Source organism: Labrus mixtus, chromosome 3 (genome assembly GCF_963584025.1).
Source record: "Labrus mixtus chromosome 3, fLabMix1.1, whole genome shotgun sequence".
NCBI classification, from domain to species: Eukaryota; Metazoa; Chordata; class Actinopteri; order Labriformes; family Labridae; genus Labrus; species Labrus mixtus.
The window spans coordinates 17,538,485-17,558,738 of record NC_083614.1 but is presented as its reverse complement, the minus strand read 5'-3'; the positions used below and the strand labels follow the sequence as shown (position 1 = coordinate 17,558,738).

The window sequence follows — 20,254 nt, the reverse complement described above, 5'->3', positions numbered from 1 at the left end:
GATGGTTTATGAAAGGACTGGAATTCCTCATCAGTGCCACGTGTCTCTGGGAATTTCTCGATTATCATTAGCAGATGTAATTATTTGAAAGATGTTGTTTGTTCATATCTTCGATTGCGATATATAAGGGACTGGGTTGAACTAGTTTTCAGCACTCACCCAGTTTAGAATTTATTAAAATCTGAGGAGTTACGAGAAGAAAATGGAGGCAAAAGGTGAACGTTCTGCAACATATAAGTAGTTGTGAATTTGTTTGATGAAATAAAAGAACATTTATTATGAAACAGTTTAGGGAAAATGTCACTTTGGGACTATTAACAAGTCATCGACTTCTGACTTGTGACGTGGGGCCTTGACAAAATGACAAAAAAGTACCTAAAACTGCATTAAAGTATATTAGCTTCCCTCAGAACGTCCCTTTACTGTGCAGCATTAAAAAACAATGTCACAGTTTTTGTTACTGTTATTCCCACGAACCTTCATCTAGATGGAAACATTCAGTCAGTGTTGGACTAATGCAATGAAATAATCTTTTCAAAATGTGTTTTATTTATTTAAAAAAAACGTTCTTTCAAAAGTTTCTGTTTAACCCTTCCTTTTTTTGTAACCTAGCCGAACAGCTGAACACAGGTAACATTTATCATTTACAGAGATTTTTAATAAGAAGTGTTAGTGCTTAATTGCAACAATTCAAGTGCTGCGAATGAGCCAGGGTACATTGCACCTCATAAGCACGTCTTGCGTCTGCGTTCCTAGTTTTTTCCTGAATGGTATGCCATATGACGCCACTTCCACTCTTTGGCAGCGCATCACCCCGCAATCAGTGACTCTAAGAAAGTTACAAAACTGAACCAGAAGTCGAACCAGAGGCAGAGCACCATCTGGCACTGTCCTTTGTCTGGTCGCAAGACAGATAAAAAAAAAAAAAAACACAGTTAGACAAAGACAAACACGGTTGGGCATGACATTTTAGAGACTATAAACCATAAAAACACATTTTCCCAACGTTTTAATGTGAAGATTGTCACTACAATAAATTATTAAAATAATTCCTTTAAAAGTGATTCATTCAAAAGTACTGCATGGACACACCTGCTCTTTGGATAAAAACATCTACACAGAGAAACAAAGCGAAACAAATTAAATAAATGTAAAAGTATTGCTGCAAAAAAGTCAGAACTTCAGAAGGTCTTGCGTTGACGTACAGGAAAACACCTTTTTTATTTTCAGCTTCCACATACACACATCCTCCCTCCCTCTCTGTGAGCTTCTCTCTCTCTCTCTTTCCCTCTGCCCCCTCCATATCCTTACCTTTTTTTTGGAAGATGATATGGGGGGACCCAGATGCTGCATTTCACTGGCCAATGGTGAGCAGAGAGGGGCTGGATTGGTGTGCACTCCCAATGCCCCTTCTTTTAAAAACGGCTCAGCTCCTGTCCTCCAACTCAACAACTCAACACTGCTCTGCTCGGACAGCAGCATCACACACCTGAGGGACTGAGGCGCCTGCTTTTTGAGCTCTAAAAGCTCTTTTTTTTTCTTGCATTTTATGTCAATTTGTGTAGAGAATCAGAGAGAGAGAGAGAGACAAATATCATCTATAATTGAAGGTGTGGGACCATGTTGGAATTAAAAAAGGTGGCACTCCTGCTGTCTTTCCTGGCTTCAGTGGCTCTGGGCCAAGGTAAGTGAGACTGAAATTCTTTGTTTCGCCTTCAGAATATATGACACCAGAACATCACAGGGAATGATTTTAAATAATGAGTTTTCGGCTTGGAGTTGCAACAATTTTTCCTCTTGTCATTATTAGTAATCACAAATAAAAGCAGGAGGCCACAGCACATGTGAATAAAGCTGCACAGTTTTTTTTTTTTATGCTGACCACATTTCCCTGAGGATGTCAGAGCAGGCGGACTCTCGAGAAAAAGTCTGGTGGTGAGCTCATATGATAAGAGTGTGTGCATTGTTGTGTGTTATTGTATAGACCACCACAGTAATTCTTAATCTGCGATGTTCAGTCACCAGAGTATTTCAGCACCAGGCTAATCAACAACACGTGGTGATAGAAAAGGAGGTTAAGAGGAGGAGGAGTAGGAGGAGGAGGAGGAGGAGGAAATCTTTACAGGGAAAACTCTTCATTTGGTGCCCATGTGGTCTAGTGTAATGATAGAGAAAACTTTGTTGATCTGTTGACGACAGGATAAGTGCTGTTGGTGACGCTAAGGCTTTGGAGCCACACATCTTTTATGTGTAAAGACAAACTGCAGCACAGTAGCAGCGACGATCAGCGAGCAGAAGGCCTGGTTTTTAGAAAAACGCAGCCATAGTGCGCTGACTAACCAACCAGCATTGATTTGAACTAAGATTTTAATCTCTACATTTTCAATATAATCCACAGTTTATTTTGTCATGAACTATCAGCCACACAAGTGCTGCACAAAATGATGCTTTTAAGCTTGAAAATAAAATTCCCCACACCCTATATTTTTATCCTATCATCCTTTGGAAGCAATCCTCCTGAAAGACACAGATAGAATCACTTTTTACAAAGTTGTCCCTTTCTGTCCGCCTTACAGCTGCTCCCGATTAGCAGGAGCTGGCAGTTCATAAAAGCAAACGACAGTACATACACCTTAATAGTCTCCATATCTTGTCGGATTTGGAGGCCGCAGAATCGTAAATGTCCCGCGCAGGCTCTGGGCCATTTACTGATGAGTTTATCAAAGACTGTTTTATTGGACAAAAAAAAGGAGGTTACAGTAGAAAATGGTGATTCAGATTGACTCACGCTGAACTGAAAATTGTGCCACAGCTGCAGCTGAATGCTGACCTTAAAATGGATTGTAAAATTTTATACTCTGGGCCGAGCTCCTTTAGCATTACATCCCCATCTTGCAGTAAGGTGGTGCATTTTTTTGTCCTCATTTCACCCTGAGAGGCAGTGCCAGCGGCCCTTAAAGATGTAAACCCTGTCACCTTGGAAACAAGAGCTCGGCTAAATGAGTGAATGGAATAAAAGGAGTGGTATGGTGCACAGGTAGAATGACTTTACCGTCCACTTTTCCCCCTGTCAAATTGGCCAGCATGTCACTCTTTCCTTTCTCATTTCTGATGCTAGTCTCAGCCCTCACTGCTGCCCTATTTGCAACAGTGACGCCTGTATGTCTCCATCCTTCTGTTTGTCTTCATCTGTTCACTTACTATTTCCAACCTGTCTCCCTCAGGTATTTCTTCACACTCCCAGTTTTCCCTTTCCACACCTTTTTCTCGCCGCTCCCTTCCATCAAGTGCGCTCTCTTCGCCTTGTTCTCTGTCACTCTCTCCATACACCTTAGAGCTCACAGATTTACGAGCTGTTTGCCTATTTTGAAGGCGGCAGCTGTTGCCGAACGCTCAATGCAAGTCAGAGGGGAAAAGCTGCGGCATTACCAACTCTTACCACAAGTCTGTTTTTCAGTTACTGTATAGTGACTGTATTCAGGCCTGTTTAACCTACTACAGAACTTGAAGTCTTCTCCTCTCTTTGTTTTTTTTTTTTGTTGCATGATTGCATGATTACCTGGCAAAGCTAGATGGTGTGTGTTTGAGCAGCTGGAGGGATACTTCTCCAGACGCTGACCACTGTCTGCTCCAAACACAGAGCTGTCTGGCCAGCTGACATTAATGACTGTGACAGGGATAACTATGGATTAAATGAAAAGGCACAAATTCCCATTAATGAACACCACAAAAACCAAAGAAGATATTTCATTTTCCCCCGTGTATGTATGTGCCCATGTATATGTGGACCAAAATGTAATTTATTGCAGGTCTACACTGCTGCTTTCAATTGGAAATTTCTAGCCCCAAGCTGTGTACCAGTACACAGGTGTAGAAGTTCATCTTAGGACCTCCAGATATTTTTCTTGCTGAAATTCAACGCTGCCCAACTGTGTTTTTAATAGCATCGAGGAGAACATACCAGAGAACACAAAGCCTTTGTAAATCTGTGAATGATGTGGTTTATTTGCATCATTAGTTAATGTCAGAGACCAAATTGTGGTCTAAAAGTTTTAATGAGCCACAGATGTTAAAGGAATCAGACTTGGATTTTTATTAACAAGGAAAATCGGGTTAATGAAAGAGATAGACACAGGGAGACAAAGCAGATTCACCTGCAACACACTCTCCAGTGGAGAAACTATAGCCAAAAACACATAAACAACTTCCATCTGACATGGCAAACAGATAATCACATACACCGGCCCACACACACAAATAAACACCCATGCATGCACTGACATCACTGAATTCATGCGTGGAATACCTCTGTCTTTGTTCAATTTAAACAGCACTTCATCAACAAATAGTGCACAGCTTTGTTTTCTTAGGGAGCTTAACTTTGTCCAAAGGTTTACATAACTGTGTGGGGGCTGGGTGTTTTCACTTTTAAGGAACTGGCACATTATTAAATGAATGCAGACATGTCTCTTTGCCAACAAACATCTGCCACATTGTGCTCTAATCTGCCCATTCTGGGTGCAACTTCATAAAGTCGAATATTTCCCCTCCATCATCCTCTCTTCAGCAGCTTTTTATTAGACTCTGTGTAGTCAGAAAACCCCTACCAGGAAACTGAACCTGAGGGATGCCGTCCTTTGTAATGGGGCTGGTGATTATTAATAGTGGACTTGCTTTTGTGTTGCCTAGCTTTAAGAAAACCTGCCTGTATATCAAACGCAAGCACTGTGACGTTTGTTGTAAATCTAAAGATAGTGCTCTGAAATAAGATATTGCAGTTGTCACAACAGACTCAGAGTGGGTTAAGGACGACTAAGGGTGCTTTGTGGGATAAACAATAATCCAGTAGCTGTATTTCAAACATGTTATTGACGTAGCCTGGCATTCAGGTGCTTAGGATATGGCTGGAACAGACACTCTAAACTTCCGCAGATTAAGTTCCTTTATTATATTGGTGCAGCGATAATGTATCTTGTTACCTTGTCGGTGGTTTATGAGAGTCACAGTGAGGCTGAAGGAGGTTTATTATAACCAGCACATGGTGGGGGTTCATGTCAAAGGTGGAACTGCATGAGAGAATTGATATGTTCTTATATGCATTTCATTACATTGGCTGTGAAAGGTTTATATAGTTAAAATGTTTGTGTGAGCAAAGCACCAAATCAATCCCACTACTGCCAAACAGTTCTCCAAAAAACTACAAAAACTGTCCAGCACATACCCAAAATAACATAAACATTCTAGATTCATGGCTTTCTAAGAATCAGAACTCGGACAGGTTGAGGAGGAAGTCATGTGTGGGCGTTTTAGAGCAACATTATCTGCTTAGTTAGAGGCTGAGTTTGACATAATCAACAAATCAGTGAAACACCACCAGTTTTTCTGACCTGAACAAACCTTCACAAAAATCAAAGGACAAACTATGTATTTTTCCCCATGGAGGGATTTCGAGAGGGTTTCTTAACATGTTTTTGCCGCTAAGAGAACTCACAGACACTGTTGAAAAAATTAGAAAAAGCACGACATGGCAACCTATAGTAGAATACTTTTATTTGAATTGTCCTCCCTATAATTAACCAAGCTTTTAGTCTCTTAACCATACCTTAATCATGTCTCTCTTACTTGCAGATTAACTTCACAATAAATGTTTCCAACAGTTTTTAAAGACACATACAAAGGATTGTGTACACAAACTCATCAGATCTGAAAATGCTTCAGTGTGTTGTTCCAAAGAACATGGACCAACACTTTATGTTTGTGGTTTAGTTAAGAAGAAAAATGTCAAAAAAATCTTGGAAGTCTGTGAAAGATAAAGTTCTAAAGTCTGCAAAGCAAACAACAAAAAGTGCAAACAGAGCATCAGGACAAACAACATAGTTTAGTATATAGGAGAGGGTTTCTGAGTTAACTTTTGTAGCTGTAAAGTGGAAATCACAAGTTCTGACCTTGCTCTTTTGGCAGGAAAATTGTGTTATTTGCTCTTTGATGAGGTAAATTTCCTCACATACCAGCCATATGAAGCACTACCCCAATAAAATCTTGCAGCTTTTAAAATAAAATAAAAAGTTTTAACATGCTGGTCAAAAAGCAGAATAAGCTCTGTGAGTCCGCCGCAGGAATCAGGCCAGTTTCTATCTGCCACAACTGAGGTCACTCCCTCTACAATTGCCTTCTGCTCTAGGTAATCTGAGTTTCCTCTTTTAACTTTTTAAAACCATTAGACACCTCATAAAACTCAAGACTGAGAATCATTCGCTATTTAGCTTTCATTTGCTAACATCTTGAAATGATAATCAGGAGTCAAATGGCTCTGCTGTAAATTCTCTTTGTTTAGGTGTGAATGCGAAAAAAAAAAGTGTTACGCAATAAAAGCAGGAAAAAAAAATAGCTTCGTAATTTCTTGGAAAGAAATGGTTCCACCTTTGAGGAGGGAAGGTAATTAATTAGCCACAAGTTTGGAAGTGAAAGTTGAATATATTACACACAAAAAAAGGTGGTTTGTGTCCAGTCCCCATGTGCTTTCCTTCCAAGTTTAAAAAGAACCTCTCTTGTAGAATCTATTACTAAGTTTTATATCAACACATATTCTGTGAAGTGGCAGAAAACTTTTTTTTTTAAATGCAACCAGCCACAAAACAGGCTCACAATCCAGTAGACAAAAGAAGAAGAAGGGTGGAAAAACTATTTGATTTACTAAACGAAACCTGAAAGCAGAGCCACATCTGCCCAGCAGATCAGTGTGAAAGCATTTGCTTCTGTTTATCAGGTTATTCCAGTGTATCAGAGAGACAAAGCCTATGTGGAAACCTATCAATGCTTTTCTTTTCTTTTTTTAAGCCAGGGGCACAATAAAGCATTGCAAAGGTCGGACGACTGTCTGTATTTGACCCTAAAACTTATGTAATACATTTTTGGATAGTCTATCTTTGTTCTGTTGAGCTACTGCCCTGCTTTGCTAAATCTATCAAAAAATGTTCAGGGGTTGAAAAGAAATGTGCTGGCATGACAAGAAAGACTTGAAGTGAGCCGTAAAAACCAGCGAGGACAGGGATTGATACTGGCCTTGTGCTGGGACTCTCTCCTCGTAAAATCAGCAGCATCTCGCTGAAAGTGCTAAGTGTGTGCACGTATAATGCACACAGACAGACACACGCTCGACGCACACACACACACACACACACACACATACGCTTGCATAAGATTATTTTTGTTTCTTTTATGCTCCGTGACATTTGTGTTTTCCGTGCAGCCTAAGTGACACTCAAAGATGAAATGTCAACTAAACAAGTGACGCTTTTGAAAACATAAAAATTTTGTTCTGTTGGAAAGTGAATCATTAGACTTCAGAGCAGAGGGGAAAACAGGACATGGAGCCAAATTTACAATGAACGCTGGATTGAATTATTTCTCTAATAAGTGCTTTCATGGTATGATCAAACATGCAAAAAAATGATGATGATGATGTAAGAATGACTCAGTGATTAAGGCATGCTGTGTGTGCGTACATTATAGTCATGTCATTAATCCATAAGAAAAACTGCAAAAAAATGTGTGTATGAAAGCATTTGTTCCTGTGTGTACACACTGTTGATGTGTATGTGCTCCGTCAAACGGTGATGGAGCAGATTACATGACGCTGTCTGGCTCAGCTGCGGGCTAACAGATGACTTGGCATGCACTGATTTGTCACAGCTGGAGCTTGATTAGCATCCTCAGTGGCGGCAGCTTGTTGATAGATCAGGAGAGGAAGGGAGGACAGGGGGAGGACAAGCAGGGAGGAGGGGTAAGAAATGAGCTGAGGCATGAAGATATATGACAAAGAGCATTGGGGGAGATGATGAATGGAGAGGATGTTCCGTTGTTTGGAATAAGAACGAGGTGTTGCCGCCAAGTAGGAGAAGCAGCAGTGACAAAATCCACAAAAAGACAAAGGGTAAAGGAGCAGATAGAGAAGTAAAAGGGAAGAACAAGGAGAGAGAATGAGTGGCCTGTGGCTTAGATGAATAATGTTAAAAATGTAGGGAATAAAAAATGCATGCAGGTAAACACATTTGCCAGCCCTTGCCCAACACTGAAGATGTACTAGAGCCTTGTACAAAAAAAAAACCTTGGACATAAAACAGTCTTTATCAATAAATAAGAGAGTTATCACCTCAATATTCCGTGTAAGAATGCAGTTAATGCTGTAGTCCTGGTCCAAGTCATCAGTGCTCGGGTCCAAGTCGAGTCACGAGTCAGGAAATCCGCAAAAATCAACAATTGAAAGTCTTGTCGTAGCGGCTGCCGTTACAGACATGACATGTTTAGCCTTGCCGTGGAAACACAAGATGTTACATCAAAACCGCTGCAGAAGGAAGCGTGAACTGCTAATGAAAGCTGCTGTACTGCTGCTGTGATAACGTGATGTAAATTATACGTGGATACATTAGCTCGTCAGTAAACATTATTCACTTCCTTCGGGCCGTTTCGCCCTTGATCTTGACTTTGGTCAGCTCGAAGTTCATTTTCATCGGGCGTGGGGGTGGAGTAGCAGAGAGAATGACTCCCATGATCCCCCGCCAACCTTGATGTCATGTTTTGTTATTGTTGTGATTGAGAACCCCTTGGCAGCAGAATTGACATACTGTTCATTGAAGAGGAAATAAGAAGAGAAATGCAGAGATCAAAAGATAAAAGCTGGATTTAATTTGCAACAACAAAAAAACAAATATTTGTTAATTTCTTGTTTTTAATTACCAAAAAATGAAAACGCAAACTCCTGCGGGCTGTTTAAATAGCACAAACACATTTATCAGATTTCAGTAATGAAATGTTGCCTCCTTTTCTTTTAAGAGTCATCAAAATAACTTTCCAATGAGATGCCAAAAAGACATAAGAAATGTTAGTATTTGCCAACCTGTGGATTTGAATGGACTTCCCCCTGCTCTCTCTCACTCACAGCAACTGTATCTTCTTAAAGCTCTGTACTTTTGGATTCTAATCTATGTTCTTTAAAATATGTCTTTAAAAGTTTAAAACAGACGACTTTAGTGACTATTTCTTTATAATCACGTTTTTCTCTTTTTTCTGTAGGATTTGCGAGAACCAGGAGTCAGTCAGACAGAAACAGAAGAGCAGCCATCAACGCCTTCACCGACACGCAGTCAACAGGTACTGAATCCATCAGCAGTGAGATTCAGAGCTGGCTTTGTTGCAAGGGCTTTATAACTGACAAATGTGAAAGTTGAAGTGGAAGTTCAGAGGGAGAGATGTGTGGCAGAGAAGCACGGTTTAAGATAAAGAGATGGGGGTATACTTGTGATTCAAGCACAACATGAAATTGAATATTAAAGCTTGATCTGCTTATTTGTCCCACTTATCGACATTGTTAGCTGTTGGAGTTTAAGCAGGATTAGTGAGGCACACATTAAGGCACTTACAACCCATACTGTCCGAATGCAATAATATGCATTTCCACAATTGGTGAGAAATTTAAAAAAGCTATAAACACAGCCAGGATACTCATACTTTGTGATACATGGTGACTAAACGTCGAGATTTTATCACAACACCACAGAGCAGTTTCAAACAATCAGCATCCTGTGTGCTGTGATGCATCAGTAACAGAAAAAAAATAATTGCAATTTCCTGTTGCTGTGGTACACAATTGAGAAAACCAACAAAAGATAACACTGTTTGTATATGGGTTGTTGCCTCGAGTCCATTTATTACTTTCTCAACAAAGAATTGAATCAGTGTGTCCTTTTGTTTTTAATATCTCAAATTTGTCCTGAGGATATGCTCAGACTTCAAAACATGCAGCACACAAAAAATCTAGACAATATGTCTCATCAGTCAGGCTTGGAGGCCTGGAAAAAACCTGGACATTGCAGGGCTCCCTGGGGTGTATGAAGTCAGATTTAAATGGTGGTAGCAGACCTCGTTTTAAAGTTTGTAACCCATCCCAGCAGTTTTCCTGTCTCTTGCTTTTTCTTGGTACTGACCCATGTCTTCCCCCCGTGTAAAACCAGCTACAGCACGCCCAGCTCCCCCAACTCCCCTCCTTTATCTCTTGATCAAAAGCTCAATTGTTTTCTTTCTGTTTGACTTTTTCTCTATCATTGTAACCCACCATTCTTCTCCCCTCGATGTTCTTCCAGGCGTGACAGAGTGGACGTCTTGGTTCAACATCGACCATCCAGGAGGGAATGGAGATTACGAGCGCTTGGAGGCCATTCGTTTCTACTACAGGGAAAGGGTCTGTTCCCGGCCCACAGCCATGGAGGCTCGGACCACAGACTGGGTGGCAGCTGCAGACACGGGAGAAGTGGTCCACTCTAGTCTGGAGAAGGGCTTCTGGTGCATCAACAAAGAACAGCCTCAGGGCCGCATCTGCTCCAACTATCATGTCCGCTTTCAGTGTCCCCCAGGTAGCTCGTCTGACAGCAAGTCAGGACTGTACAAGCTGTTACTTCATAAATATAAACATTCCAACACATGAATGAAAACATGCTAACACGTGCAAGTGAACACTGGATACATACAGTACATGTTACATGATGTGCTTTCTGTTAGCGTCACATGATGCCAGCTCCGCTCAGGATATCACACTCTGTCCTTCAATGTGTGTGTTTAGTGCAGAGTTACTGGACCGACTGGAGCGAGTGGGGTCCCTGTTCAACATCCGTCTGTGATGATGTAGGCATCCAGGTCCGCCAGAGGAAATGTGTCAACACCCAGCCAATGCCTCTCCTGCTGGTGCCAGCATGTCAGGGGCATCATTCAGAAAGGAGGGAGTGCTCAAACCCTCCCTGTACAGGTGAAATTTACTCATATGGTTACACAATGTCATGTAATGTGAACGAACAACCGGTTGGTGGGCATGTGAGCAATCCACTTCCATTGCAAATTGTTGTCTGCTAACTTGAAAACACTGCTTTTAAGGCCTAGTTTTGTACTGAACTGAATAAAACACAGACACCAACCATTTGGATCAAAATGCTCAATTGTTACAGGGTAATTGTTGAGGTTTTTCCATTAAAAACTGAAGTTGATCAGGAAGCTATCCTCCAGCAAGAACTTTGGCAAAACAAAACCATGTAATGATAATTGTGACCGTACCTGATTACACTAATTGCAATCATAATTCTTTCAAATCCAGCTGTTTAATCAGCTTTCCACTTTGTTTGCCTGATATACTATTATAATCCCCATTTAGTCACAGTCGGTGAACTGTTTCTACCGTTTAAATGACATGCATACTCACATTATTCCTGTTTCTCTGTGTGAACAGCCAAGTGGAGTCCGTGGGGTAGGTGGGGAACGTGCTCAGTGACCTGCGGAGGAGGTCGCAGGATACGGAGGAGGACCTGTGTGAGAGACTCGGGGACAGTTCATTGTGCTGGACGGCCTGTTGAAATACAGAAATGTGGGAAGGGTCAATGCCCAGGTATGCTGGTTTTGTGCTGTAAATGTTGTACTATCTCTGTTTTAACACTGTTTTAAAATTTCTGTCTTCCTCCCTACAGCCAAATGTCAGATTGTGTGCACTGAGGGCCGGCCCAGTGAGGACTGCAGCAGGTGTGTGTGTCAAGGCCATGTGCTGCATGGAGAGGTCCACACTGTGACTAATGTCCCTGTGGCAGGAGCATGGGTGGCTCTGGCCAATCAGCCTAAGGTGATCCGAGCGCGAACAGATGCCAAAGGTCGGTTCAGGCTCCCAGGAGTCTGCTCCTCCAGCTCTACCTTGATCTCCATCCGGAAAGAGAAGTTCGCCCCGATCACTGTGTCCACCTCCAGTAACACCACAGGGTTGTCTTGGGTACATGCTCTCCTCAAGTCTGCTGGTGAGTGCTAAAAACATCAGCCGTAAATCTTCCAGTAAAAAAAAATCTCAGGCCATAGAAAACAGGAGATTGATAAAACTACAACATAAACAGTCTGGTCTATTGTAAGAATTCCCACTGTCTGGAGCACTGTTGCATAGGGACCAAATAAAACCAAAACTGCGCTAAGCTTTACACAGCTTTACAGTAACTCTCACTACAATCATATTTCATAAGCCCTGAGACCAATGTGAGGATAAAGAGAAATGTTTGACTTATTTTTATGAGGTTCTAAAAACTATGCAACAACCATTAACATTACTCAGAGTAAAGACTTCAGAGTTTGCTCCTTTTTGCTTTCCACAGAGAAGCCGTACATTGTGAAGCACCCTGAGGACAAAGTACGTTATGAAGGAGCGCGGGTGCTGTTTTGCTGCAAGGCAACTGGATCACCAATACCTGACAAATACTACTGGTGAGATGAATGATAATGCTGGCACATTATCAAGGACACGTTAACACAAAAAAACAGCTAGCATCAGTGTCCACTTTAACATTTTTCCATTTTAGGGTCTAGAAATTCAAATTTCACTTGCAGTATAAGATAATATAGGTATTTTTTATTTTATAATGTACATTTTAATGTAGCCTATATGTTTATCTATATGTATAAAAAAAAACACTTGATGTTTATTTTCTATGGCTCTGTGACTACTTTCAAGGTTCCACAATGGGACTTTGCTGGACAGGAAGGTGTACAAGTATGAAGAGGACCTTGTACTGCGTGACCTGAAGCTGGAGCAATCAGGACAGTACTACTGCAAAACCAGCAGCCCTGCAGGCAGCATCAAGTCCTCTCCAGCCCTCCTTACTGTGATTGGTATGTATAGTATTGGAGCTGGAGCTTGAAATAACCCTGTAACTTAGTTGATTCTACCATTAGCTTAAGGTTTTACAGGAGGGAGCCAATCCCAGTTGACATTGGCCAGGTACGGGGTAAATCTTGGACATGTTTGTCACATGATTAAAAACATTGATATACTTGAGAGTCGATTTTTTTTTTACACTTAGAAGCAGTAAGGCTTTAAACCCTTAGACAGTGTTCTTGATCATTATTTACCAAATAAACTTATATTGCAAATGACAGGGAAGTGTTGAACTCCAAGTGTTTAAGAGCGAAAAAAAAATGTTTTCTGGTGCCGAAAGTTTGTTCTCACAGTCATGAAGACAGACAAAAAAACTCCCTTCTTGTCAATGTCACAGTGATGTAATGTAAGATGTAATTCATCATCGTCAGCCTGTAGAGAAACTAATTCACAGTGATTATACTGAGTGGTACACAGGGATTATTTTTGAGAATGGCTGCAATCCCACTTCATTTGACAATGACGTATTAAGTCAAAGTTCTACAAAACCACTGACAAAAAGCAAACAACCGCAATTCATTTGACTGAATAAAGAGCTGCTGCCTCTGACGTTGAATACACACTTTACAAGGAATGTCAGCACTAAGCTCAAACTAAGTCATCCATGAGACATGGCCCTGCATTTAAATGATTCAAATCAAAACCACAGTGTCCTACATCTGAGGGAGAGAGAAATCCAGTAAAGAGGCTGTCATTAGGGGCGAAAAAACATTGCCTTAGAAAAAAATCGGAAAATAAAAATATATCAGGGCTGACATAATGTGGCTGCACTTGGAGCAGTACGTTTTTATTATGTTTACATTGGTTAAAGTTTCAACCAAACTGGGATTCTTTATTGTCTAAGACGGCTCTGGACACTGTAAAACCTCAGACCCCGATTTATCCACCCAGATGAAATCCAAGTTTGTCAATAAATCCTGTTTTTTCTCTCCCTCAGTCATAAAACTATGCTTTTCCACATCCGTGTGGGAGGACTACACATTGCTAATATCCTTCAAGAGCTTGTTTGCCAAGAAACATATTAACAAACAGGGTATTCATGGAAGATCACTAAAGCCATCTATCTCAAGTTTCTAACCAATCCCAGGACTCCGAAAGTAATTATTGCAGGAGACATTGTGTGTGCATTTCAACACCTGAGACTAAGAGCAGGATGAAAAAAAGGCTGTAATGCTATAACGTCAATATACAATATCCTCTCCAATTTATAATGTTTACCACAATTTATGCGGGTGACAAGGGGAACATAATTTATAATCAAGGAAAACTTAAAAACATATTGCCATCAGAAGAACTATGATGATATTTCATAAACATAACAATGCTCAAGTGTCTACAATATTGATTTACTAAGGGGGAGGGATACTTGCCTTGGAGTTTAACCATGATATCAGGTACAAATAATTATTTTGCCAGTGGCAAACAACAACTTGTCAACAAACAAGCCTTTATTTTCCAAATCCCTTATGTACATTTTACATCCAACTTGGCCACTCACAGGTACTCTTAGGGCATAAGGACATTCTGGGTTTGCATTAATATATTTTATGTGTGTTCACAACTATGTATGAAAAATAAAGGTTTTATTGCTGCACTTGCAAGTTCCAATGTAATCACTTCAAGCTTTTCCTATTCCACTCATTCATTGATTTACAATTACCTAGTACCACACAATCTTAAAATAAAAATGTAAAACATTGGACTTGCTTTCATATAAAGATAGGTTTTGTAAGAGGAAGTATTACTCAGCAGACCAGCCTTCAATATGGCTAGTCTGTACTCATCTTTTAAAACCAAGGCAAGGACAAAATTAATCTTAATAGCTAACTGCCCAATATTTTTTGCACTAGGCACATTTTTGATGTTTTTATACAAGAATACTAATTCATCCTTTCTATGTGGCCTATCAACACTAGCTTAATGTAATATCTCATTTTATCCACAGCTAAAGGAACACCAGCATGTAATTCAACCCCTGAGACGCACTTTGTCAGACTGCCACCAGACTGTGTTCAACCTGGGACAGACTCCATGTTCTACAACGCTGGCCGCTGCCCTCACAACAAATGTGCTGGCTCCCTAGACTTTGATATGCGCTGCAGAGATGGAGATGGGTTCTGCTGTGGGGTCCAAAGTATGGAAAGTCGTACAATTGACTGTGGGAGCTACGACCTCCCTATCCGGGCTGTGACCCAGTGCACCTGTCAGAAGTGTTTGCAGCCAACTGTTCTGGTTCGTGGCAGAGTGGTCACAGCTGACAATAATGAACCTCTGCGTTTTGGCCATATCTACATTGGTAAAGACAGGGTTGGCACTACTGGATACCAAGGAAGTTTCACCTTAAAAATTACTCCTGACACACAGCGATTAGTGGTGAACTTTGTTGACCCCACTGAAAAGTTTCTTGACACCCCTAAGGTGTTCATCTTTGATAGGAAAGGTGGTTCCATCTACCATGATGTAAAGGTAATGAGAAAGCAGACACCAATTGATATTAATGCAGGTGAGACCAACTCTATTTCCCTTGGTGAAATGATAGGGGAAGACCCCATTGGTCAATTGGTAATTCCTCCAAACTCTTTCCACAAGGACAATGGAGAAATATATGAGGGAACTGTGAAAGCCAGCGTCACATTCATTGACCCAAGAAATATCACTACTGCCGCTGCAGCCCCTGGTGATCTTAACTTTGTGGATAACGAGGGTGACATGCTTCCTTTGAGGACCTATGGCATGTTTTCTGTGGATTTCAGAGACGAGACCAACAAAGACGTACTTGGAGCCGGAGCTGTTCAAGTCCTTCTTGACACACAGCATGTCAAAATGCAAGAGCACATTCCCAAAATGAAGCTGTGGTCTCTAAACCCAGACACAGGAGTCTGGGAAGAGGAGAGCGACTTCTCCTACACCACAACTACTGGTGGCCACGGACGGAGCAAACGAGAGGAGCGCACATTTCTCATAGGCAACATGGAGATCAGAGAACGTCGGCTTTTTAACTTAGATGTGCCTGAAAACAGACGCTGTTATGTTAAAGTCCGTGCCTACATGAGTGACAAGTTCCTATCTAGTGAGCAGCTAGAGGGTGTTGTGATAAGTTTAATAAACTTGGAACCAAAACCAGGTTATTCCTCCAATCCTAGGGCATGGGGACGCTTTGACAGTGTCATAACTGGACCCAACGGAGCCTGTTTACCAGCTTTTTGTGACGCCCAAAGGCCTGATGCTTACACAGCTTATGTTACAGCAATGATGGGTGGAGAAGAACTGGAGGCAGCTCCTTCCTCCCCCAAGATGAATCCAAATATCATTGGAGTTTCTCAGCCATATCTCGATAAAATAGACTACCAGCGCTCCGACCATGATGATCCAGCTCTGAAGAAAACGGCCTTCAGAATCAACTTGGCAAAGCCTAATCAAAATAATCTAGATGAAACCAATGGGCCAATATATCCTTATCAGAGTTCAATAGCTTGTGAGAATGCTCCTGTTGATGCAAATCACTTCAGATTCTTCAGAGTTGAAAAGGACAAGTATGAATACAATGTTGTTCCTTTTGAGGAGAATGATTTAACAACCTGGACAGGGGACTACCTCTCCTGGTGGCCTAATCCCCAGGAGTTTAGAGCTTGCTTCATTAAGGTCAGGATTCAAGGACAGAAGGAAGTGATGGTCAGGTCAAAGAATCTTGGAGGAACACACAAGGAAACAACAGGCAAACTTTATGGCATAAGAGACATTCGCAGCACCAGGGACATGCGAGAAGCCAACACCTCAGCAGCCTGTGTGGAGTTCAAATGCAGCGGCATGTTGTTTGATCAAGCTGAGGTTGACAGATCCCTAATATCAGTCCTTCCACAGGGGAACTGTCGCAAGATAGGCACAAACAACCTCCTACAAGAGTATCTCATCAAACATCCACCAGTAGCTCAAAACAATGAATCCAATGCATTCACGATGCTAGCCCCGGTTGATCCTTTAGGACACAACTATGGCATCTACACAGTCACAGACCAGAATCCTAGGTTGGCCAAGGAAATTGCTATAGGCCGTTGCTTTGATGGAACATCAGATGGTTTCTCCAGAGAGATGAAGTCAGATTCTGGAGTGGCATTGACGTTCAGCTGCCCAGAGAGGAAAATTAGCAGAGAAAGCCTTTTCCAACGTCTGCAAACCAACCCAGGTCAGACACTATCTCAGATGGCAAGGGACATGCGAGAATCTGAGGGTCTGCAGGTGCAGAGATCATCCACCCGGGTGGTGGCCTATCCTTCAGAGCAGCGGACCGAGAGTCGCAGAGTTAGCTCTACAACAAGGAGAAGAGTGTCTATGCGCACACAACAACGCCAATAGATGTGCCACCAAGTAGGCTAAGATGATATAATGGATGGTTCATTGCATTGATGGAATTATTCAAGGATTCTATGCTATACAATTCTAGGACTTTAGTAAAGACTGTTCTGATGGCATCATGTTGAGGAAGTAAAAGTTTCCCATCAGTTGAGGAGTGTGAACTCCCTCCTGACTATGGAAATGAAAAAAAACAAGGAAGACAGCATTTCAGCAAAATCAATGAATTGAAGAGATTCATTAGACTTTTATTTACTTGAAGGGTTTGGTATATAAATTTTCTCCCTCCCTCCTTTTTTTTAAGAAATGCAATGACTGGCATTCACTTGATTAGCTGTGGTCACATTTTTTTGAGAAATATACTTTATTGATGTTGAGAATGGAAGTTTAATAGTTTTAATTCTGTGGCATTCCACTGTGGGTGTTTTGCTGACGTCTCTCTACACTTGGATAGAAATCAAACCTCCTTAAACTATAAATATTACGCTAGTCCCCCGAACAAATCATAATTGGCCATTGCTTTCCACTGAACTTCTACACAGCATCAAAAAAGGAATCAACTTGAAATCCTTGTTGCAAGTACAGTGGACACTGAGCCCTTTTACAAACTGGGAAACTCTCTCAACCTATTAACCTCTCTCCTGGGTATGCCACAAAGGGAACAGAGGATGTTTTCAGTCACGCTTGTTAAAATGTTTTTTAAGCATGCCCTATTGCCAACTGTGAGTCAGCCACATGTCCTTCCACACCTACTTAAAAGTACAAGATCCAAACCTTTGCTTAGACAAGAATAGATTCTCATTGCTAAGAACTGGTTGTTTAAAATTAGAAAATTTGAGCGTACATAAGGTAGGACTTTTTCAACTGCACATTCCACATTAGCATCACGAAACAAAATGTTACTCAAAATGACATTTTCCAGAATATTTTTTCTTTCACAGAAGCCATTACAGAGACTCAGACTTAGTGTCTGAATTAACCTTTTTGTGTTATTGGGTAATATTTTGGGGTAATATTGTGAGCGGTCATAAGTGCAATAACTATGTAATTTAACTTAACAATTCTTAATGAAGCCTTGAAGACAAATTCAAAGTACATAGCAAGTGCTTCTGTTCATTTGAGCAAGAACTCCTTCAGTAAGCGTAGCTGAAAGTTTGGTCAAGGTGTTTGTACAAGATCTTGAATGAGACTTGTTTTGAGTTATTTTAAGCAAATAATTTAACAGCTTTGTAATCATTTTTCAATTCTCTTAACTGCATAGACTCTATAAACCTCTTTGTATATTGCTGCATGACTGTGTTGATTTTACAAATTGTACACCATAGCAATCTTTTCAACTCCAGAGAGCAATTGTATTTGTGGAGGTCAAAATGCTCAGTGAACCTAACCTAGCCAATTTTTTTATGAATCCAGTCAATATGACAGTGTATAAGAATATGAATAAATTATATCTTAATAGATATTAGGACGGATTGTTTTTTTTTTAACTTAAAATATTTGGCTATTTTAAAATTAAACATGGCAATAGGAAGAAGTTTCCATTGCTGATAAAAGCACCAAACTTGTTAATCTGCTAAACAGGAACTTGCAGGCCCATGGGAGAAGCCTTTCAAGCTAAGGTCATCCAAAGCCAAATGAAGGAGAAGGAACAATGCTGGGAAGTAAATATAAGCCTTCTATTGATAGGAAAGTAAATTTCATTTTCTCTTGAGAAGTCATACATTATACCCTAACTTCAACAAACTGCTATACATTTTTATTTTGACGATACAAAGTTAGTAAATAACCATACTGGGCCCAAAGGTATTATGGTTGAACAGATACACTTCCAAATTGGCATCCAGTCATTTATGAAGTTAACTCTAGACGTGTTTTTTCCAACATTTTCAATCCTAATGGGCAAAAGATTTATTGCTTGTGAGCTCAAAATAGTGTGATGTTTATGTATAAATTAAAACCAGATATTTATAAAGCGACATTCATAATTGTACCCACTTCAAACAACAGTCTCTTTCCAAAACGCACTTGGAGAGGCAAACTCCTGAAAACACTTGAAATAAAGTAATATGGTTTGACAACACATCGAACCTTCACTATTACCACCGAACTCTCCAATCACAGGCCTGTAGACCATTAGCAACAGAATAGTCCGGATCTCCAGATGAAAACAAACATAACCCTGCAGCAGATGTAGCATCCACCCGATAAAAAAAGACGATGATTGAATCCAGGTGTGGGAAGAGATAAGTCCTATAAAAATGCAATGGTGTGTGAGGTCAGCTGAGGAGGACCGACAGCTGTAGAGCAACTGGAGGAAATGTTAGACCAAAGACTTCAAGAGGCAGAGCAGGGGAGGGGATTATCCAGTGATGGATTTAATCATTTTTGGGGTACAGTGGAAAAAAGGAAGGGAAAATATTAGTGGTCTTTGGCCTAACAGTCAATCACTTAGAAAACATCAGGCTTCAAAAGTGGTTGCACATGGAAGAATGCAGGTTTTAGAGGAGAATGCTTTGACAGGAGAATTGGCTTATTCATGAAGAGAAGCCTTCAGAGGGGTTTGAAGGACAAGGTCACAATAATAGGCTGAGTAAACCATTATGTAAGGTTCAGCATGGGAAAGTAAGCTGGGATCTTTAACAGTTCTCTGTCTTCTTGGGAAACTTCAAAGCAGATTAAACATCCTTTGCAATGTTTGGTTTAATCATTAATGAAAAGAATCAAATATAGTTTAAGCCTGAATTCAACACATAAAACACATAGCAAAGTCTCTTTTGTTTAGAAAAAAAGAAATAGTCTCATTTAATATCGGTAAGAATATCAGTTGGACTAGCCACTGACATAGCCCCTGTGAGGAACTTTTCGGTTTGCGGTACCTCTCTGCTGATTTTGTCTTGTACATGTGCAAAAATGTTGTTTTTTCATTAAAAAAATCTTATACTACTTTCTTTCAACCGTCAAATGTATTACTCATTTCAATTCTTTGTTTGAAGTCAAATGTAACCAAAGGTGTTTTCTACAGCATGCTGATAATCTCTTTGTCTGATACCCTACACCGCAGCTACAGCAGTTTCACACATTAAAAACAAACCGACATCGGATTCAGCCTGTTAGCTTGGCTAAGCATAAAGACTGGAAACAGGGGAAATAACTTGTCAGGGTCCTCTGTAAACC

At 40.6% G+C, this 20,254-nt stretch overlaps 3 protein-coding genes across 3 annotated transcripts in view; 1 reads left to right on the top strand and 2 right to left on the bottom strand.

Moving 5' to 3' along the window:
• polrmt (polymerase (RNA) mitochondrial (DNA directed)) overlaps window positions 1-20,254 on the bottom strand; it is a 511,894-nt gene that overhangs the window by 135,405 nt on the left and 356,235 nt on the right. The window lies entirely within an intron of this gene.
• Window positions 1-20,254, bottom strand: part of tmem161a (transmembrane protein 161A) — a 398,404-nt gene that overhangs the window by 168,313 nt on the left and 209,837 nt on the right. The window lies entirely within an intron of this gene.
• cilp2 (cartilage intermediate layer protein 2) lies at window positions 552-18,454 on the top strand. Its single transcript, XM_061033427.1, has 9 exons — window positions 552-1,684; window positions 9,073-9,150; window positions 10,140-10,409; window positions 10,616-10,798; window positions 11,273-11,428; window positions 11,508-11,825; window positions 12,171-12,279; window positions 12,527-12,684; window positions 14,676-18,454. Exons 1-9 carry the CDS (start codon window positions 1,621-1,623, stop codon window positions 17,081-17,083), a joined length of 3,744 nt encoding a protein of 1,247 aa, XP_060889410.1. The 5' UTR covers window positions 552-1,620; the 3' UTR covers window positions 17,084-18,454.